The sequence below is a fragment of the Aquarana catesbeiana genome, linkage group LG03 (genome assembly GCF_042186555.1).
Source record: "Aquarana catesbeiana isolate 2022-GZ linkage group LG03, ASM4218655v1, whole genome shotgun sequence".
NCBI lineage: Eukaryota > Metazoa > Chordata > Amphibia > Anura > Ranidae > Aquarana > Aquarana catesbeiana.
This window is the reverse complement of record NC_133326.1, coordinates 312,681,367-312,704,950: the sequence shown is the minus strand read 5'-3', so window position 1 is coordinate 312,704,950 and position 23,584 is coordinate 312,681,367. Positions and strand designations below refer to the sequence as shown.

The 23,584-nt window shown below is 39.0% G+C and overlaps 1 protein-coding gene across 1 annotated transcript in view; it reads left to right on the top strand.

Moving 5' to 3' along the window:
* Positions 1-23,584, top strand: part of TXNRD1 (thioredoxin reductase 1) — a 97,969-nt gene that overhangs the window by 37,090 nt on the left and 37,295 nt on the right. The window contains exons 4-8 of the mRNA XM_073620292.1: positions 5,692-5,801; positions 18,073-18,195; positions 18,276-18,348; positions 18,875-18,994; positions 21,984-22,126. Coding sequence (XP_073476393.1) covers positions 5,692-5,801; positions 18,073-18,195; positions 18,276-18,348; positions 18,875-18,994; positions 21,984-22,126 — 569 coding nt within the window. The remainder of the gene's footprint in view (positions 1-5,691; positions 5,802-18,072; positions 18,196-18,275; positions 18,349-18,874; positions 18,995-21,983; positions 22,127-23,584) is intronic.

Here is a 23,584-nt window from a genome sequence, read left to right as displayed (position 1 = left end):
CTCATGTTCCTCCGCCAGTGATGTTTTTAATCCTGTAAGTAGGATGCTTTGTTTCTAGTAAAGCAATTTATTGATGATACTACATTATAGTTTTGTGCTGTGTTCCTTCTTCCCCCTCTGCTTTGTTCACCAGACCAGTGTACGCTATTAACAGTATTTCTGATCGCCTCCACACCAGTCCCAGTTTCACCAGATCAGTGTAAGCCAACAACATCATTTATGATTGCTGCCACACCAGACCCTAGTGTCACCAGACCACTGTAAGCCAGCAAGAGTGTTCCTGATCACTGCCCCTCTAGTCCCAGTGTCCCCAGGCCAGTGTATGCCAGCATCAGTGTTCTTGATCGCCACCACACAAGTCCCACTGTCACCAGACCAATGTAAGCTAGAAACAGTGTTCCTGATTACTGCCAAACCCGACCAGTGCAGCCAGCAACAGTGTCCATGATCACTGCCACACCAGACCCAGTGTTACCAAATCAGTGTACTCCATCAACATTGTTTCTGATTGCTGCCACACAAGTTACAATGTCACCAGACCAGAGCAGCCAGCAACAATGTTCCTGATTGTTAGTTACGTCAGTGTCACCAGAGCCACTGTAGCCATCAACAGTGTCTCTAATTGCTGCCACATAAGTACAGTGTCACCAGTGCAGCCAGTACAGTGTCCATGATTTCTGCCATACCATTGCAGTGTTGCTTCTGCCTGCCACCTGTACTGACCCTGGCCTGTTTATAGAACATGTTTCTGCCTGCTGCCTGGAGTAATCTTTTGCCTGCTGCCTGAACTGACCCATCTGCATGTCCCACTGGCTACGTTCCTGCAAGACACCAGTCCCAGCCATCCTCTGTGGACAATCACACTCCTGGAGCAATGACGACTCTTTTGTTCCTAGTTTCTTCAGCCGCCTGTACTTCCTGGCCAGTGAACATGGCGTTCCTGGGGGCAGCCATGTACCAGTAGGCTAGGCTTGCTTGGTTTATAGTAATGGGGACTGCTATAGGTAATGCTACACTACACCTCTATATTCCCTCACTACTCATATAGAGGTGACCTTTACAGTGTTTTTGATACAATTGGTTGATTTTTGTTTTACTTAAGATACAATGTATGTCCCTGATGTGTGAAAAATATCTTATTAAATTGACAACTGTGTGTAAAAAAAGAAATTTTCCTGTTCTTGAAACTTGAAATCTTCAAAAGACTCACCATGTCCCAAAAAAAGACCTTGGGGTGTTTACTCTCCAAAATGTGGCCATTTTGTGTGTGTTTCTGTTATTTTCTTTCTCATTTTCAAGAAACTTGTGGGAAAAAAAATTTAATCTTCAAAAGACTCACCATGCCTCTAAGTAAATATGTTGGAAGGTCTACTTTGTAAATTGGTATAATTTTGTGGGTGATCCTCCTATTCGGGCACTTTAGGGCCTCAAGAAATGTGATTGGAAATCAAAAAATCTGATGCATTTTTTATGCCCCTGAAAGTCTGATGGTGTTTCTTAGATTTTGGGCCCCTCTTTGCATCTGGCAGCAAAAAAGTTTCAAACATATGGTATCACCATACTGGGGAGTAGAAAAATGTGTTTTGGGTGTAATTGCAAATATGTCCATGCTGTGTGTGACAAATAACTAATAACAAATAAAATAAAATTTAACATATTTTCCTGATTTTACAAAAATTGGGGCAAAAAATTACAACTTTAAAAACTAATCACGCCTCTTACTAAAGAATACCTTGGACTGTCTACTTTGCAAAAATGGGTCATTTTGGGGATGTTTGTACTGTTTTGGCATTGAGAGCCAGTTAGTACATCAGGGTTGATACATTTCACATACAGTATATATACCATAGTTTGTAGACTCTATAGCTTTCATATAGATAAACTATTTTACACCTATTTGTCTATTTTCCCAAAGAAATGTAGCAGAATACATTTTGGCCTAAATTAAGGAGATTGCAAAAGATTAATCATTTGCAAAGTTTTATAACAGAAACTAAGAAACCCATTTTTTTCTCAAAATATTTGGTCTTTTTTGCTTTAGATGGTAAAAAAAACAACAAAAACTGTGATTATTAAATACCACTAGAAAAAAGTTATATCTGTCTTAAAAACATGATAGAAAATTAATTTGGGTACAGTGTTGCATGACTAAGTCATTGCCATTCAACTATGACTGTAATGAAAAGTTACCTAAACAGGAAGGAGAGGTCTTCAAGTGGTTAAGGATTGTGTTTTTCACATGCCGCCCTTGATTTTGAATTAAAATTGTACCCTCTATCTGCTGTACAGTATTTTCATTTTTTTTCTTTTGTATTAGGAATTGGCATGGCAATGCCCATCTCCCCATGCTGGGTACTGTCCCCTTAACAGTCTTTTGCCCTCTAAGCCTAAAAAAGGCCAAAAATTATTTTCAAGATTCCCCCCCCCAATAGACTACAGTGGGGTGTGGTTTTAACTTGGCAATTTTTGTACTTTGTGATGTGTTTGACAAATGCAGAGCAAACTGAACACAGGCACATTTACTCATCCCTAGTAAATGTGTAGTATTTTATTTTAGGCCATATGATACTAATTGCTGACAGGAGGACTCAATTCAGTTAAATGTATGACATCTGAAGGCAGTTAGTTGCACTAGCATGTGTGCTCAACCTGTAGCCCTCTAGCTGTTGCGGAACTACATGTCCCATCATGCCTCTACCCTTAGGAATCATGCTTGTAATGGTCAGCCTTGCAATGGCTCACGGGACCTGTATTTCTACAAAAGCTGGAGGGCCACAGGTTGAGTACCCATGCGCTAGAGCTTGTATAGGGATCTCATAATAAAGGGGATGAATATTTATGCAACAAAGGTTGCAAATATTTTGTAAATACCCTTAAAGACTATGTAGATTTTTCCCTTTTTAACATTAAAGATTATTTCATGTATGTCAAATACATTGATCCCCATTACATCCATTTTATTTCTAAGTTTCACCAATGTGAAAATTCCAAGCCGAGGAAGTAGAAACCTAATAGAAGCACCTCTAGAGCAGTAACACGTTTATATAAGCTGAGATTTGTGCTTTGTCATTATGAACCAAGCAAGTTGCACTACTTTTACTTTTTCCTATAACCTAATTATATCTCTCTTACATGTGATCATGTGCATGTTAAACCGGTTGGTTTTAAAAAAAGAAATCTCCACATATAACAAACATCCATGGACTGCATGTCTAAAGAAACATCAAGCAATACTAAAATCATGCTACCATAATGGAATCAGTCTAACAATCAATAGATAGCTAATCCAAGGAGACCCAAGTGTCACTGTGAGCAGAGTTATAAAATTATGTGTTCTCTCTAGGGGACAATTGAATATTTTGTGTTTGTCAACAGTACCGAACCACTAAATCACAAAAACTAAGTTGCTACAACATTTACGCAATCTGAAGTTGTTCAATTATGGTCCATTTTTGTTTTCCGGTATATTTTGGAAATGTAAAATTTTTATCTTGTTTACAAGATAACTATTCAGAAAAAAAATATATATGTTTAGTGCTTTGTCTTTCAGTAAGGGCAGGTTTTATACTTGCCCCCTTTCTTCTTGGCCTCCAACCACTTTCTAGGCCTGGTCCCTCCTCACAAACTGGCATGCAACATTGACCTTTTTTCAATTTTTTTAACTCCGCTTTTGCACTGTATTTAGGGTGGATTTTTGCATAGCCAACATGAGGATTAGAGAGTCTGGTCTTTGTCAGAGCTGTTAAGAATATGAATGGAGTATGCCCAGACAGTTCCCCATATGTAGCCCATGGGGCTGCCTAGATGAATAACCACAGATAGGCAGAGAAAATATCAGAACACAACATATGGGAACAGAGAAGTTATAACCTGGAGCATAAGGCTTACAAATAGGATCAGAAGCAAAGTCAATAGAAGTCAGCATCTATTCACAATATTCAAAACATGCATAGTCCAGATGCAGGAATAGACAAAGGTTGGAGGTTGGAGTACTAGAGTCCGTAAACCCTAACTCAGACAGACGCACCAGCACTGGCTGGTGAGGATGAAGTCCTTAGAAAGCAAAATCTCAGAAGAGATCAAAAACGAGTGAAGACAGAGACCTGAGAGAACGTACACACCAGACTTCTGACTCCGTCGGTTGACTTACTAAGTCACTGTTCACTCCAGTGCGACTTGTCATGCGATTTGACAGGTCTGAATGGGATGACAAGTCACACCCTATTGTCGCCAATGTCACTGACTTTGTGGTGCCGCACCGATTTGAAAAATACATTGCTGCACTATTTTTGACGATTTCAGGTGTGCATTGCATAGACATGTGTGAAGTAGCACAGATGTCAGCCAAGTTGCAAGTCGCACTGACATGTGGTTTTGAAATTGTGCTATTTTAAGTGAAGGTGCATGATTTCAAAGTCAGATTCGGTGTGAACGGGGGCTAAAACTGGAGCGTGAAAAATCTGGTGCAGCTGTGCATGTGTAGCCAATCAGTTTCTAACTTCAACTTGTTCAACTAAGTCGTGACATAAAAAACAAAAATGAAAGCTGCTTGGTTTTATGCAGATCTCCAGTTTTAGTAAATTAACCTCTGTATGTTAAAATAATAGGTTGCAGACTGTTGCCCTGCCTGCCAGCACAACCTAGCACGGTCTTCATTATTGCCATTTATGTAATGTTTGTACATTTTTTTTTATGGAATTGCTTAGTGCACAATTATGGTTCACCAATTCTGGGCCCCTACATCTAGAACTCTAAAGCTATTAGAATAAGATAACAGTTTGCCCTACTCTTCTAGTCCTCAATCTTGTACTCATAGGCTGTTGGCATCTTTCTGTGTGACTATGACATCTAATGTAATTAGGGTGATACTAAGGTACGCTGGTCAGTCGAGGTAGATGGAAGAAGCATAAATCCAGCACTGTGTTTCCAATGTGAAGAGTTCATTTCTATTGGGAATAAAGGATATTTTTCTATGAAAACATGAGGAGACCTTAACAACAACTTGGCACTGTTATGGGGACCCAAAAAGAAGTATCGGAATAACTGATTATTGTCAGGAATAATAGGACAAAACTTTGAAGCCCCCTTTTTTTTGTGTGTATACTTAATTTTATGTTACATTTTAATTCTATATAGAGGCTGAGAACCATGCAAATCATTTATAGACTGTTTTACTGTTTTCATCTTTTTTACAGATCTACATGTAAAAAAAAAATAGCCTTTTAAACCCATTCTAATTGGTAATCTGGAAAACTAATTTGATTAAAAATACACAATGATAAGTTTGTAAAACACAGTTTAAGACTATAGGAACTGTAGACTTTGCATGGCTTTGTTATAAGACTAATATAAGAAGAATAAGCAGTAAACATTAGCTCAGGTGGGGATATTCCATTTTTTTGTTAAAGTGAAAGGAAAAACAGTTTGGTAATATATACATCGATATTTAAGCATTAATATAAGATTTCCTCTTTGGATATATCTTCAATCCCCTGCTAAGTCCTTTGAAAGTTGACCTATCTTCCTTGTATCTTTTGAGATTTGCAAGTCACACTTGATGACACATTTAATGGGGAATCATTAGATGTGTAAGGAAGGAAGTGATAATAAGGTTGTGAAATTTTCATGTCCCTCCCTGTTTGGCTCATCCTCCGTTTATAAATTAAGTGCTCACCTATGATTTCTTCACAGACTCAGGACTAATACTTGAAGAAGAACTTTATGAATATACCATGGAAACTGACTTACCTAATGTTTTTGTGAAGGAGAAACTTATAGGTGGCTACGACCAAGTTTTTCAGGTAAGGTTACGTTACCTTGTAAGATTTATCATGCTGAAAGACATCTGTATTTGTGCCTTGGTATGGCAGTTATTTATATTTTAATAGAGTTTATGTAAAATCTTGTTGACTCCTATAAATCTATCACAGTCATATTTGTTTTATTAGTATCAAAAATTGTGTTTATGTTGATTTGATATGACGATATATGAATTACATATTATATCTCATATGTATTGTATTGACACATTAACAAGGTAATTAAGGCATAAAGCTTTCACTCTTATCAGTTCACATTTTATTTTTATAAATCTGTTTATTTGGATTTTTGCCAAAAGTACAGGAAGTATAACAATTCTAATTTAGACATCCCCAGGGAAATTCATTCTTCGCATTGAACATCCCTGGGATAACAAGAAAAGGCAATGTAAGCAATAGTTAGTTAAAAAGTTTTATATATATTAATAATAATAAATGTTCACTTTACTTCATACTTTAGGAAAGATGCTAGTTAATGTTTCAGTAAGATTTTGGGTTGTGGGAACTAACCAGAGCACTCAGAGGAAAACATGGAGAATATGCACAAGCTGTGTAGAAGGGGCCTCCTAAAATATATCTAAAGCAAAAACCTTTTTGAGTTTTCAATGGAATAAGGAATGGTTAAAACACCCGTCAAGATTTGTTGCTGTCTGTTTCTCATTGTGGAGATTTACCTTTACTCCCTGCCTTCAGATATAATACAAAGTGGTCTGGATTAGGTATCCCCATTGGAAGATTGCACTTTTATCCTTATTCCATTGACCACCTTAAATTTCAGATGTTCTCACACTTTCATTCCCAGTGACAGTGGGCACCAGAACAAACAGGGAAATATCCCCAGAAGTGACACAAACATCAGTAAAAACCTGACAGAGATTTTAATTTAGCGGTGGTTAACTCACTTGTTTAAAGGAGCTTCAAGTGCAGCCCCTAAAATCACCAAAGGGCTGCCCATAATAATCAGTGAATCTAACACTAAAGAATCTGTCAGAGACTGCAGCCTGTTACAGAAGATAGTCAGACATGGAAGACATGCTATATAGTGTTGTCAAAAACTTGGGATATGCTTCAGGAGACAGTCATAGACTGGAGAAACATTACATGAGACTGCTAGAGATCACTTCTATTACAGCCCCTTTACAAACCAATGCTTCCCCATATGTGCTCCATACAAACCCCATAATAATTATTTGAAGCATATTTGTTAGTCTTAGTCTTTATTAGTATTAGTTAGAAACATAAACAGAGAAAGGTGATGGACAGTACAGAAAAGGTAAAATAGTGTGTAAGAAATACAGGTCACGCAAAAAGTGCCAAAGCATTTCATGTAGTCCATGAGTCCAGGTGGAGCATCAGGGTTCAAACCCTTCTCTTCTCAATTCAGAACTAAAAAATAAATTGGCTTTAGATACACTATAAGGGAGCTGGAGTCAGGGCCAGATTTATACAGGGGCAAAGGGGGCTATTGCCCCAAGCCCCCTGACAGAATGGGCCCCCCTCAATACAAAAAATTATGCAAAACAATAGAAAAAATTATAAAATAATAGAAAATAAATAATAATAAAGTAATAGAAAATGAATAATAAAAAACATACCTTCTATTATTAAATTTATCTTGGGAAGTATTATTTTGCTGTACATCATCTGTAAAACTTGGGACTGGTTGAGTGTATTCTTTTTCAAAAATGAATTTTTGGCGGCTCAAGCAACTACAGGACTGGAAATTTAATAGTATCTGATGAGAAGAATTTTAACAAGCAACCTCAGGGCCCTCGTGTTAGATGGAAACCCTCTTGAGCTTGATCACCCTTTGTCCTGTGATTTACCTTTCTGAATGTAAAGCTAAAAAGCTGTTTGCTTGTATATTTTCTGGTGATCAGCGTAATGTTTCAGTATAATGGCTGCACATGGGATTCTTCATTAATTTGATGGTTTTCTAACAACCATCATCTAATGTCAATCACCTCTTTGTAAATGTAAGATAGGCTGTATATACCAGGAGCAAAATATAATTTTATGAACCAGATAATTACGTTTGAAAGATGTTTTATTTATTATACTTTTGACCCTTTACTCAGTGTCTGTAGACTTGTAAATAGAAAAAAAAGGAAAACTATATGCATTATTAACCCCTTCATGACTGAGGGTAAAACACACCAGATCCAATTTTGCAACCTTGACATGTGTTAGTAAAACTGTACATATGATCACAACTACTTTGTGTTTCCAGATCAATTTTACCTCTTTTGTGGACAAATGGGGCTTTCATTTGGTGGTAAATGGTAACGGATATCTCCTGAATTTTTTTTTAATTATTATTATGAAAGAATAAGTTCACCTTTCTTAACATGTTATACCCATATTCAGGATATAACTTGTTAGTGTAGCACTGGCCCCCGCACCGCCCGATCCTCTGCTGTGACAGTGATTGGGGGATCTTCTCCCCTTGCTCGCTGTCACAATTATAAAAAAAACATCGGCCACGTCACTCATTCACAGGGTTCTGTGAATGTGAAACCTACAAGGACCGACAGTCTTTTCGGCTGTCGGCTTGTAGTTCTCAATGAACTACAAGGGCGCTGTTGAGCGCTCTGGTAGTCCATTGATTCTTCCTGTCAGTGTGAAACTGCCTGCCTGTTTGATGCACGGGCAGGCAGCTTACACTGACTGTCTGCAGGAGTCCTGCATGGCATAAGCAATTTGCTGATCACAGGTGCAATGTTTTCCAGACTCCTACAAAAAAATAAAATAATCCACAATTATTTTAACTACAAAAATGTGCATTTATTATTGTTTTTTTAAATAACTTATCCTTTAAAAGAAAACTGTCCCAAAATAGTTCAAAAAAATATTTTCTTTCAATTTAGCTGTATCTTTCTTGCTCTTACCATAACTTACCATCAAAGAACAACCCAACATAAATTCTCCAGCTCCTGGCGATTGAAGCAATACCACATATTTCTATGTTATTTGTTGTTTGTACCTGTAGGCAGGGCTTTTTTCCTCAAACAATAGGTGCTGGAACTTAACCATGGCCCCAGAAAGCCACTCCCCCTACACACACTCTCCAAATCACATCAAATAGTGGGTCTGTTCAGTCAAACTTCAGGAAAACAGTAGGAGGGTCTTAAAGGGGCATTAAATACCAGGATTGCATTACATACAGAGTGCAGAGCTGTCACTTGTAAACAGAAACCAGACTTCTGTGTTTACAAGTGATTGTGGTGAGCAGACACCAAAGGGTCTGAGCCAGAGGTGGTGGAACTCAGTTCTACCAAGTTCCCCCTGAAAAAAAGCCCTGCCCGTAGGGTCCAGAAAGAATAGTGCACATTTTGCTTTTTTATCCTACCTAAAGCACACTGACATGGGATACAATTGTTGAAGTTCTGCCCCCCCATCACAGGAGTACAATAGTTAATGTGCTCCTGTTACCCTAGAAGAATTAATGCAACTATCATAAATACAGGTATCTGAATAGGATTTGATGTTAGGCTCTGTATAGCAGCACTCTAGACTGGGAGAAGGAGGGGCAGCGCTTTTAGCCATTTAGGTGTTCTGCAAGTACATATGCTTACAAAATACAAATATTTATTTATCAGTCTCTTGCTATTTATTCATTGTCCAATCACAAGCTGGTGGCCTTGTCTTAAATGAAATAGAAAAAAGTCAGGTCATCAAACTGGATCTGGGCTGTGTAAATCTCAGGATTAGATGGACAGAATTACAAATCCTTTGACAAGTAAAACAGCAACCATATCTGTATTTCAGTGGTGTATTTAGTTTACCTGGAGTTCAGCTTTAAGGAATTCCACATGTGTAGCAATTAGGAATGCAACTGCTAGAAACTGGTTGATATGAACATACAGTATAATGCACAGGCAATATACAATGGAACCTACAAAATTCAAAATGGACAGGTCAAGTTTATTGTTAAACCAATATATTATCATATTTTAATTACTCTAGCACAATTCTGCTATCTTTAGTTTTAAGCCTTGCAATACATTTAGGCCACAATAACTGAATTCAATATTCTCAGCTATGGTGAATTCAGTGGAAAGCCTTGTCTCAGTAAACAGTCGGTAAAATTAGATTCCAGCCATCCAAATTATATTTTCTAACCTCCTTTAGTGGAAAATGACTACTAAAATCTTATTGGTTGCTATGGAGAGCACATACATTTTTCATTCTCCCTATTATATATTCACCCTAATATAACAATTTACCGATGTGCTGCACAAGTAGTTTCTTGATTGAAGGCTAGACATTCAAAGCAAAGTAAGTTGTAATGGCTGTAATCTTATTTGTTTGTGTATTCTTTGGCATTATCCAACGTAATTACTTTAAATTTGCAGCACCTGACAGGCATAACAGATTACTTAAATGTATCACAAACAATATGCTCTGATTGCAGTGAAGTGTAAAATAGGTTTACCAATAAAGCTAAGTATAGATAACAGGAAATGCAGTATAGTTGCAGTGAAAAAACCTTCCTCTGTTTTAAATCTATACGTTCTCTTCTTCTTTGCCCAAGGTTAAAGTGGTTGTAAACCCTTTAAAAAAAAAAAACAAAAAAAAAACTGCAAGACAAAGGCATAATGAGCTAGTATGCATAGCATACTAGCTCATTATGAATTACTTACCTGAGATCGAAGCCCCCGCAGTGGTCCTCGTTCATCTCTCCGGGGGGGGGGGTTACTTTCGGGTATCACGGCTCCGGCGCTGTGATTGGCCGGAGCCGCAATGACATCACTCCCGAGCAAAGGCACAGTACAACTGAAACAACAGCACGTACATGCCATTGCTTCAGTTTGCTTAAGTGCGTATGTGCCGATGACGTCGGCACATGCAAATACAGGGAAATCTCCTAAACAGTGCAGGTTTAGGAGATATCCAATGTAGCTACAGGTAAGTCTAATTATAGGCTTGCCTGTAGTATAAAGTAGTTGTAAAGGGTTTACAACTACTTTACTTCTTGTCCAGGATGCAAATACTGAGGTAGACGTTTACGCTTTACTCTTTTACAGCTACTGCTGTTAGCAATAACTTAACTATGTTAACATTTGTTTATGTCAAACTGTCTGAAAGAACTGTATTATGCATAACATTCAACCAGATAATCTCTTCCCATTTTTACTTACTGGAAGAATGAATTTTAGAATCTGAAAGGTTGATACTGGCATTATAGACAGTTCAATTTTTAGGCACTTATTTCAAGGAGACAAAGGCCCCGATCAGGTCCGCCTGTCAGTTTTTCAGGCGGAACTGATCTGAACCTCCATTCACTCCTATGGAGCCGCGGTGACATGTCTGCTGACACCCGCTGCTATCCGATCCTGTCCGTGAAATCTAGATGGATGGTGACCCTATTTTCCATCTGTCTGGCAGATCGGATCGGATAAAAACGGACAGGCGGTCCATTTTCATCCGATATCCCCATAGAGGAGAGCGGGACTCTGACAGGTCCATCTCAGCACAGTGAGCAGAGACGGACTTGTCATCCGCCTGCTCAGCGGGGATCAATGGAGTGCAACAGCACTGAAAGCTGAAAATTGGCCTGAGCAGAATGGGGATGAAAGTTCCCGATATTGAAGTGGTTAAAATATCAAACGATTGACTTCTGTCGACCTGGGACTGCCACCTGCTGAGCTGGCTGAAATGATCTGTGTATGGCCAGCTTATGTTTACCTCTGTTCTAGCACAGTACACCAAACATTCATACTTTTTGGATGCTGAATAGGATAAATAAAATCATAATAGTGTAGCGGTGCCCCCCCTCGGGGTCGCTGCGTTTTCTAGCATACACACATTTCACCCTGCTGGTCAGACATCCATTTTGGCACACTTTCCCAGGCAATGAATAGTCTCTTGCTTGTTTTTGTTATTTTTATTAGGGGATTAAACTTGGATGGGGAAAAGGACATGGGATGCCCAAATGATGAATACTTCTCAATGAAATCAATGTTGGTTGAGTCTAAATTTGACAGTCTTTTCCTCTGCACATCTCCTCCAGCACACTACATGAGATCACTTGCTTTACTTCACTGTCCAATTCTAAGTTCCTGTCACCATTAGCACATGGCTACGCATCACTCTGAATAAGTACCAACGTTTTTCTAGTCGCCTTGTACAGGCAGGGGTCTGCAGTACCCTTTGTGGGAGCAACAGTTTTAGTTGAGAAGATTAGATATGCTAACTGACACTTGGTGGACTACTGATCCCAGCACGTTCAATGCAAATCCTGCTAGCCCTCGTGGCTGCAACGACTTGACTTCAAAACAACACCACAGTCTCTCCCTCTGGCTCCACATCCAAATCCTGGCATGTCTCTCCCAGAGCTTCACACTGTGCTTCTCACTCACCGACCCCAATATGGATCCCTCCTGAATGACTTTCCTGGCAGTGCTCCCAACTGTCCTCTTCCTGTTCCTCTCAATGACCATGTAGAGAGAGGCTCCCTCCCAGCTCCCGAGCTCCAGGCCGGAGGTCACCCCCCAAAAAGGGGGTTTCCTCAGACCACGACAGTCTAACATTCCATCATCCTGTTCTTCCACCCAACAACTCCTCCCACAGCAGGCTGACCATGGGTATATATAGGAGGCCTGCCCCCTGCCATTACTAGTTGGGGATTGGTACACCCACATACACCCCGTGTCACTCCAGCCCTCTGCCCTGCCTCTTTTCCAGAACCTTCTGAAAACCAGAGGAGGTGCCCAAGAGCTGAAGGACATGTCAGTCACCTGCTGCTACACTAAACTACTCCCCTGCCCCCAGATCAAAAACAAACAGGCCTAGCTCACAGCATAGGCCTGCCTAAATTTGCCTGCGCTGATAGTATAAAATAAACCCACTACTCTAGCACCTACCTAAGGTAGAGGGTGCTACACTAGTGAAGCCTATAGCATCTAATTATTAGTCATTTCATGTCATAGATCAGAAATTTCTAGCACTACAGAGGTGTACAGAAGTGTGCCATTGTTATACTGGACAATGGAGATATTGTTACCATGACACAGGACAGAGGTCTTGATTATGTATGGAATAATGTACCATTAAGATCTGGGAAGTTTGTTTGCAATAAAAATGCATGAGGTTTTAGGCAAAGTGAATATATAAAGGTAAACAAATTGCTCTGTGAATCATAATGCCTTTAAAACATATCTTAATCCAAGAACAAAAAATTGATAGTGTTGCAGCTTAGGGTCCTTTGATGTGGTGGCTGCATTGGTTTTCTTTGATCACACTTTTTATGTTCCTTTATTTTAACCTGGTAATCCTGTCTTTAACACATTTCCTGTCATAGAATGACAACAAAACTAAGCAATGCTGTTTCCCTAGGACCGGAAGTATGTTAGGACTACATTGCACCTCCCTCTCTGCTCCATAACAGGGGAAGGTGTTTTGCAGTTCACGGAGATAGCTAGGAACAATGATATCAGTCCAGAGGCATAGACCAAAGGAAGGTATCAGCTGGCTGGATGAATAGCTATTTTATTTTTTTTTTGCACAAAAAGATATAAAAAAAAAAACACTTTTAGTTGTATGCAATACATAAAATGCAGCGCAATCACATAAATTAACATAAAATAATAATAACCTAAAAAACATAGAAGTCCCATCTACAATCTCCTACTAAGCGTCCAAAAAATCCATCACCAATGTGCTGTAATCGTGATCTCTTCAGTTGCTCTAGGTGACACATGCATCTACCCCTTGTGCATTCAATATGCTCACCTTTCTAATTTGACCTCAATATGAATCAAGGTCTCAATGTGCTTATTGCCCTACCTTGGGCAATCTAGATATCTATGGCCATGAGAAATGGAACTCTGTTCTCTGTCTCTTCACCAGCTTCACTCCAACTCAGGTACTGTAATGTACAATAAATATGATTAGAAATCGTGTTCTCTGTATAGTACTTGTTTATTAAAAAGCTCCTAAATGGGTAAACTCACAATGAAAAGCACCCTAAGTGCTATGTAAACAGCATTAAAAAGGCAACAAGGTAACAGCATCCACAGTGAATGTATTTCAGAGTTCCTATACGCGTTATGTTCCCAGGTAGAGCTACTGATGAAGCTCTGACTGGGAGCATTAGGCATACAGGAACCAAGATGGAGCTGGTGAGCTACATTCGCTGTGGATACTGTTACCTATGTCTTTTTAATGCTGTTTACATAACACTTGGGGTGCTTTTTATTGTAAGTTTACCCATTAAGGAGCTTTTTAATAAAATAGTCTTTATCATTTTATTCACATAGCACTTGGGGTGCTTGTTTGATGTGAGTTTATTCTTGGAGGAGTTTTTTAACAGTTCTATACAGAGAGCACTATTTTTGGTTCCATTTTATTTGAAATGCATACCTGCCTGAGGTGGAGTAAAGATGGTGGAGAGTCAGAGTTTCAACCCCTGCGGCCACAGATAACTAAAAGCCTATTGTGGGGCAACAAGTGCATTGAGGCCTCGATTCATATTGAGGACAAATAAATAAGGTGAGCATGTTGGATGCATATGGAATGCATGCATGTATCACCTAGAGTTTGGAGGAACTGAAGAGATTACTATTACAGCACATTGGAGGTGGATTTTTATGGATGCATAAGAGGAGATTGTAGATAGGACTTTATGTTTTTTTATTATAATTATCTAAGTTCCTTTTATGCGATTTGATGTGATTGCACTGCATTTTATGTATTGCATACTTGTTAAGAGGTGTAGTGAAAAGTACTGGATAATGTTCTAGCAGGAATCTTTTTTTGGGTATCATTATAGGACTGCTCTGATTGTTTTTTTGAGCAATTCCAATTGTATATTTACCAGACCAAAATGGAGCAAATAAGAGAAATGTATTGTAATGCCCGGTACACACGGTCGGATTTTCCGACGGAAAATATGTGATAGGACCTTGTTGTCGGAAATTCCGACCATGTGTAGGCTCCATCACACATTTTCCATCGGATTTTCCGACACACAAAGTTTGAGAACAGGCTATAAAAGTTTCCGACAACAAAATCCGTTGTCGGAATTTCCGATCGTGTGTACACAAATCCGACGCACAAAGTGCCACGCATGCTCAGAATAAATAAAGAGATGAAAGCTATTGGCTACTGCCCCGTTTAGAGTCCCGACATACGTGTTTTATGTCACCGCGTTCAGAACGAACGGATTTTCCGACAACTTTGTGTGACCGTGTGTATGCAAGACAAGTTTGAGCCAACATCCGTCAGAAAAAATCCTAGGATTTTGTTGTCGGAATGTCCGATCAATGTCTGACCATGTGTACGGGGCATTAGAGTTTACATACACTTTAATAATTTAGTGCAGGGTGTACTTATAATAAACCAAACCTAGCATTTACAAAGGCTTACATACACAGACTGATGAACAGATGGTGATGGGCAGACTAGACTGTCAAAGACACAGACTGACAGACATTGATTGATGAAGACATATGTGGGTTAGGGATGAGGTTTGGGCTCACCATTACGAATGGGTCTATGGCAATTCCTAGGGATTTGCAAAGTTTATGAACTGGAAACACTTTGCCGAATAGTTTACAGGTTCACTGACAGAGATAAGGAACAACCTGTAATGCAGTGCATAGCTTTTGCCCCAGGTCAGCTGAGCCGCAAGAGTCAATAATTGAAAGAAATGGATAGCTGAGCCCCTTTCTATAAAAGAGTGGGCTCACATGAGGCATACCATCAGTGTGTTTTGGACCTGTAAGGGTGACCTGACAATTTAGTGTCAGGGAGGGATACAGTTTTCTCTTTTTTATTTTTTTATTTTGGCATTGGTACATTCCAGAGATGAGCTTGGGTGTCATTTGAAGTCATCTTTATCCAAACGATCGAATCGTGTTTTTTTAAATCCAACCAGCTGCAAGCCAGGCCATTCCCTGCCCCACAGCACACATTAACAAATGGAAGGATGCCATTGTCTTCTAATTGTGCTCCTGTGATGTCACCCTTTCACATGCACCCCTGGTATAATAAAAGCAATCATTCCAAAACATGTTACACAGCCATGGTCCACCATTGTCACTTTTAGCAAATTAACTCAGAGTAATTGTTTATTATACACAGCGATTTAGCAAACTAAATGACCTCCAAGAAGGGTTTAGAGCTACTATATACAGAACACTGCTATTCGATGGAAAACTGCTGCAGATATGACTCTTACCAGTCAAATGGTGCTGGACACATAGTTGTGTCTTCCTATTTTATTAGAGACAACAGAAACATGAAATTACATTATAACCATGTAGTTCCACTAAGAAGAACAATATATTATACAAGCATTAAACGCTGCCACCTAGTGGAAGAGCTACTAATTACAGCATAGTATGTGAGAATCGTTGTTACAGCTACAGTATGTCTGTATTAACAGCATGCTAACAATTTTTTCTCAGATATTACTGTTCCACTTAACAAAAGGCACATGAGGTAAGCCCAAAATAGCTATATTTTATAATGAAAGCAGGCCAGTCAGCCAAGTTGGTCACCTCTCTGAACTATAGATAATGTTAACATGTTTGTACCAAACGTCAGTACTTGCAAATAGACATTTTAATAACAATTGTCATTTGATGATCATGTGAATGGCACAAAATAGCATATTCTATCTGTAATGGAAGAACTTTCTATCTTATTTCTGAGAAGTACAGTCATACTGCTGACACACACAAAAAAGCAGGAGAGGTTCCTTCAGTCTGGAAAGTGATGCGTAAGGTGCTGGGATTTTCCCACATGTGGCAGCTTAAATAAGCAAAACCGGAATATGGATGAGTCAGATAATAAATTCATGCTTCCTTGCATATATCGTGAGCCCATCTGATCAAGTTAGTGTGACTGATATAATTAACTGTTTTGTGACATATTATTAAGTACTAGGCAGGCATTTCATTTGTTAATGAATATGCACACTGCTGCTATACAGTATATTATTTTGAAGATAGTGGGGAAGAATTAGAACATTTGTTTTTATTGGTGACTGTTGCCCCATTGGGATGATTTCACCTTATTTCATGTCCATGTGACAACATTGACAAGAGGGATATTTCCCCAGCAACACTCATCAATAACTATAACTTTGCACATATTTCTGGTTGAAGTAGTGAATCTTTCTACTTTACAGCTTACAGTCTTAGTTTTAGTCACACAAGTTTGCCACTGTTTTTTTTTTTAATAGTTTGCACATCTCTTCTTGATGCTATTAGCATGACACAGCAGGCATGCATGCTAGTATCCATATAGTATTAGCATTGTGATACTTACCCAAATCACCTTCATCATTAGGGGGTAGCTTTAGAGGGTGTACTCAGCAAAAGGTTACATCTCTTCAAAGTAGTGGTGTCTGATGCTTAAGAGCACTGCACTCTTTTGGCACCTACCTGATACCTGTAGGTGTAAACAGATTGCCAGAGCTGACAGCACATTAGCTGCCTTGTCAAAAAATGACAACAAAAAGAACGGATTCTCTTGACTGATACTTATAAAAATGATCATAACTCAAAAATTCAACCCAAACTAAACTATGATAGGAATTGTCACCTGTTCACTGTTATCAGTGATTGTTTCTGTACTGTTCTACAAAATTCCACCATATCACCCAGTAAAAGAAGAATGCAGATCAATCTTTGGTTACATAATATATTCAAGGGAGACAGCCAGTTTTTCCATATCAGGCATAATTCCTCATCCCCACTCCAGGCAAAACTTTTTTCTTTAATTTTGGGACACAGTAGGGAGGGAAACCTCAGGTTATTATTACTATCTGTGTCTTCCTGTTCCTGTGACTGAGAATGAGGTGAGATCTCCAAAATGGGGAGTTTGCATGCACCTTGATAAAGGAAACCTGGCCTAAGTGGGGGAATCAAATGATGTTATAATAAAGAGACTTTTCTTACTAAAGAAGTGCTGTCAACTTTGGAATTCCATTCTGTTGCTACGAGCATTTATTGGTGAGAAGCTTTATGTTTGCTGTCAGGACTATACAATCTCTACAATAGAGTCGGAGACTTGTATAAAAACCTTATTGCCTGAAGTCGGACTTCAAAGAAAGATTAATATGGGCAGTGCTATATTTTCTCTTGTGTTTGGACACCCATGCATGCTTTACACAAACATTCTGGTGTAAATATGTTTTAAGAAGCATAGCCAAGAAGAAGTGATACCTTTCCTTTAATGATGTTTTCAGATTTTTGACAAAGTATGACTACACTAACCAGAGCTACAATTATTCATATTTCAGTTGTCTAAGGATGGTCTTTTCCAGAAACTGCTGGAAGGTAAGGAAGATAAACCCAAAGCGGATACCTATGATTTTGACCTCATCATTATTGGTGGAGGATCTGGAGGTCTAGCAGCTTCTAAGGTAAAAACATCAAAAATATATTTGTATAGCTATTCAGTGGAAGGAAAACACTAAAAAAGCTTATATTTGTTGTTACTTAGGAGGCTGCAAAGTATGGCAAGAAAGTGTTGGTGCTGGATTATGTTACCCCATCTCCTGTAGGAACCAAATGGGGTAAGATGGAAAGGACTATTTAAACATAAGCTAATTATTTGCCTTCTAAGTTTATCTGTAGTATTCCAAATAGTTTTCCCAAATTGATCTACTAGAGGCAGCTAGAAAACCTATAAAAATTACACAACAAATGAGAGTTCAGATGAAACTTAGGGATCTAGTTATAAATGTTTTCCCACGAGGTTCACACATTTTTCTAATTCAGAAAAATGTGTAAATCCTGGATGAAAGTTGTGTGAATCTTATGTACAAACACTGAAAATAGATTCCTAATTGCTATGGTGTTAGCATTACAATAGAATAGGCCCATTTCCATTTGTGGTTCACTTCAGAGTTCATAAAAAACATAGGTCCACCTGTTATCGTACAATTATACATAACAGTGTACAGATATGCAGGATTCCACTACACCTTTGCTCACTACACCATGTTACAGGTTTGCACGAGCTCCTGATGTTTTTTATTTCTTAATAAATAACCACCTGCAGTCATTTTGCATTCCAGTAATGTATTTTCTCTTTTATAGGTCTTGGAGGCACATGCGTAAATGTGGGCTGCATTCCCAAAAAGCTAATGCATCAAGCAGCCCTACTGAGACAGGCTTTGAAAGATTCAAACAAATATGGCTGGCAAATTGAAGATAATGGTATGTCATTAATAAAGCAGTGTTCCTAAACAGCACTTATTCTCTTGGCTCCACTTACTCATAGTGAGGCCGCACAACATGATGAGAGGGAAGGGATTAATTTAAATGCCAGTAGCTGAATGCCCAGTCATTCCTGGTGCCAATAAAACACAGAAGTGTTGAATTTGTTAACATGATTACTGTGCATCTATGTATGTATTTTCCATTGTAGTAAAGAGGCAATCAAATTTAAAAAAAATGATATACTCATTGTTTTAAAATGTCTACAGCATGTAAACCACTATTTGTTAGGATAAGGAGCAAGATGCAGTAACCCATAAGCCAAGAATCATTTTTTTACTGATTTGCCTTTAATAAATACAAATATGTTCGGTTGCTTTGGGTCACTGCACTTTCATCATTGTTTTTTGCATTAAAGTGCTACTGAGTTGATTACAATTTCAATTTTTATTGTAAAAAGAAAAGTGATGCCCCTCTACTATATATACATTATATTATGGACTTATGTTAGTTTCACGACTGCTTGCCTCTAATGTATCTTTTACTTAGCATATACATTACTTATCATAAACAGGTGATAATTAATAGCAAAACAATAGTTACACCATAACATACAATAACTGAATTCCATGATTATTTATGGAAGCATCCACATCGTTACTGGCAACGATATCATGACCATTTACGGAGAATTGTAGAGAATTGTTTGAAGCGATTACCTGCATCCTTTCTTTTTACACTTCACTGATTTAGCAGCAAGGAAACAGAGAATTGTTAATTTGTGAATCTCTTATACTGATGCTGGGCACATTGTTACTAAAGTTCAAATTAGCATGGGGGGTTCAGATCTGGACTCATCATGGTTAGGTTATATGTCCCTAGACAGAATAGTGACTGTTGTTTGGCTTAGAAACACTATCAGCTTGTCTCTTGTATAATAATCCAACTTCTATTTTTATCAGACTGGGTTTTTAGTTATAACTTTCTATTGATTAACTTAATAGCTTGGAAAACTGTTCAGTATATCATTTTAATTCATGTTAAACAATAATGGCAGGGGTCTCCAAACTATGGTCCTCCAGTTGTTCAGGAACTACAATTCCCATCATGCCTTGTCATGTCTGTGAATGTCAGAGGTTTACAATTCCTCATGGGATGTGTCGTTTTGCAGCAGCTGGAGGACCTGTAATTTTGAGATTCTTAGTTTATAGTATTATTTACAGGGAGCTTCCCTTGACCCATAATTTGCAGAGGATGCAGGCTTTCTAATCAGATAGGACAGCACAACCTGCTTGCTTTTTCTGCCTTTGTGAAAATAAGATATTTCTATCTCTGGAACAAGAGAGTGAAAGGGGATGTGTCCCTGTAATGTGTGCAGTTTGATTTCTTGCTGTTCAGGTGTATTCACAAGGTAGCAGTTAGCTTCAAATGTGCCAGCCTTCGGCTGGCTGTCAATGATAAATAACAATTATTTATGTAAAATGTTTCAAAGTTACCTTTTTAGAAATGTAAAACATTTTTAGCAAATTGTATTGAGTTAAACATAATAAATTGAATGATCACTTTAAACAACTTTTGGAGAAGGGTTGAATCTCTTCCAGGTCTATTGGAAAGATTTCCCTTTGCTACCTGTTAGCTTAGGAAGTTGTCAGTGGCGGCTAGTGCTCAATATTTTGGGGGGCAGCAAATAAACCTGCCCCCCTCACTTGCACATACCGCCAACGCCACCCCCCCCCACCCCCCGCTGCACAGGCCGGCCTCTGTAGGTACTCACACTGCTCTCTGCTCTCTGCATTGGCTCCCCAATCTCCGCATTTGCTCCCACTCATCTACACCTGCTCCCCACTCTCTGCACCAGCTCCTGCTCGTCTGCTCCATCTACTCCCTCCCAGGCAGCCCCTCCCATTACAGGCATTGCTTCTCCCCCTGGGCAAACAGGAAGTGAGTCCTTAGACCCGATTGGCCAATCGGGTCTCAGGACCTGCTTTCTGATTGGCCAGGAGGAGAATCAGGAAGACAATAGTGAATATTAATTCGCTATTGTCACACAACTGGGTGGGCTCAGGGCACAGTACTATGCACCCTGAGCCCACCCTTTTTTGAAGCCTATTAGAGCATCAGGCTCTTCCGAATGGGAAGTGAGTCCCCTGAAACCTGATTGGCCGGGAGTTCTAAGACTCCCTGGCCAATCGGGTCTCAGGACCCACTTCCTGACTGGCCAGGAGGAGAATCGGGAAGACAATAGCAAATATTAATTCCTTAATATCACACAACTGGGTAGGCTCAGGGTACAGTGCTCTGCACCCTGAGTCCACCCTTTTTTTAAGCCAATTAGAGCCTCAGGCTATAATTATGTGCTTACAGAAAAAAAAACAAAAAAACATTGAAATCCATGCATCTGGCACCCTGCATCTAGATTAGGGGCGAGGAACACATGGATTAGAGGGCGGCGCCCCTGCACCCCTAATGGAGTGGCTGCCACTGGAAGTGATCTTTCTACAGTGGGGGAAAAAAAGAGGGGTTAATATTACTTTCTGTCTTCCTGTGCCACTGATAACTGCTCCCCTCAATAACCATATTTGCATGCTGTCCCTCTTAGCAGTTGCTGTTTTATATCTGGTCTATAGGTCAGCTGAGAATCACATTGACTCACTGAAAGCAAAAGAATTGCATCCTCTTATTCATTTGGCAGTCATTAGTCAGTAGCGATTTAGCAAAACTGCTGATTGCACTTTCTGACATAGAGAGCACCAATAGTGGAAACATTTACAAACCTATATCTTCAAACAATATGGCACAGCAAGCAATTAAAACTGATTCACATAAAAAAATTAATCAAAGATAAACTTTACAGTAATAATTCTAATTATGTATGTACTAAAAATGTATGGCACCTTTCTAGAGTTTCATTTTGATATACATTGGATTTCTGAGTATTTAACTAGCTGTTTATACAATATAAAATGTCTCTTTTGCTCTCTATTACCAGTGCAACACAACTGGGAGATGATGACAAAGTCAATCCAGAGCCAGATTCGCTCTCTGAACTGGAACTACAGGGTGTCACTCATACAAAACAATGTGGAATATGAAAATGGTTTTGGAGAGTTTGTGGAAGCACACAAGATTAAGGTATTGAATTTTAATCGCTTTTTATAGATAGATTAGGCTGTATTACTACATATGGCGATGGCTTACGTATAATGCCTGCCATATAAAGGTAGAGATTATCACAAAATATGATTGTCTTCAGTGTTACTGTGAATTATTCACCCAGTGTAGGGTGCATAGATTGTCATTTTGGTTTAATACAAAAAACAGGCATAGGCATCACTAGCAGACGAGTGTGTTGGATTGTTTAATATGATGTTCTGTTAATTTTGCTGGTAAAGTAGAGATGAACAGTTAACACTAGGCATATCTGATTACTGCCAGGCGTAAGATTATAAGCATCTGAAGGTCTAATCACACATTCTGAACTACCACATTCTCCTGCCTATAGCCATTGTAATATGTCAATGGGAAAGGAACTCAGAGGAAATCTCCCCAATGGTGATGGAGCAAAAAAAAAAAGCAGTGTACTTTACCGTTCCTCACTCTACTAAACATAATAATTAATACTGTCTTTTTCTCTGTTGAAGAGATGTGCTATTCTGTCAGGAAACTGTTTTTTTTTAGGCATTGGAAAGGTGCCTGTGGACATGGAATGATAGTATCATGTCTGCATTAAGGCCCCATTCACACTTGAGCGTTTTGTAGCTTGAAGCCTGAAGCTATAAAACGCTGGAGGGGAAAAAAATCTGTTATTCTCTATGGAGATGGTTCACATCTCCACTCTAAAACGCCTGATGCCAGAATCTCCAAAACGCCTGAAGCTCAACCAAGTTCTGGAACTTTTTTTAGGCAGATTTGGGTGTTTTTCTGCTGTTTACATTGACCCTTTGACCTGTACAAAATTGCGCGACTTTCTGCCTGAAAATGCTACGCTCAGGTGTGAATGGGGCTTAAGAGATGATCTCATGTGTGTGAGCAACATTTCCAGCCAAAATATTTTAGGAGAAGAAGCAATTGGACATGGTAGATTGCCTTGTCTGCTGAATATTGTCTTTATAGAGAAAAGTCATGATAGTGTAGGTGCTGTGCCTCCCCACTACCTATTCTCACAGTGTAAACAGGAATAGTTATGTAACTGAAGGCTTCCTGTTTAGGGTTGAAACTATATGATAAGACATTGTTAGATGCTTGGATTGTGCTTACATGTCTAACATCAAGTGTTTTTTGCACAGCTTAAAGAAAACTTGTCATGAAAAAAAATGCATTCCACCCTTGCTGACTACTGTGATATTGGGGGAAGCTCAGTGTAGAAGCATTTGTAGTGAGTCCACGTCAGTCAAAATTGTGGTTTTAGGGCTTGTCAGCCCAGTTTTTTTTTTTTTTTTTTGCACAAACCTAAAGAAAAGCAAAGCCCTTTATTTTATAGTACATCAGGATTCACTTCATCTCTCCCAGTCCTTCAGACTCGTATAGCTAACCTGACTCTTTCAGTCCTGTGGGGTAAGGAATTTCTCCTCCAACATGGAGTGCTGTCTC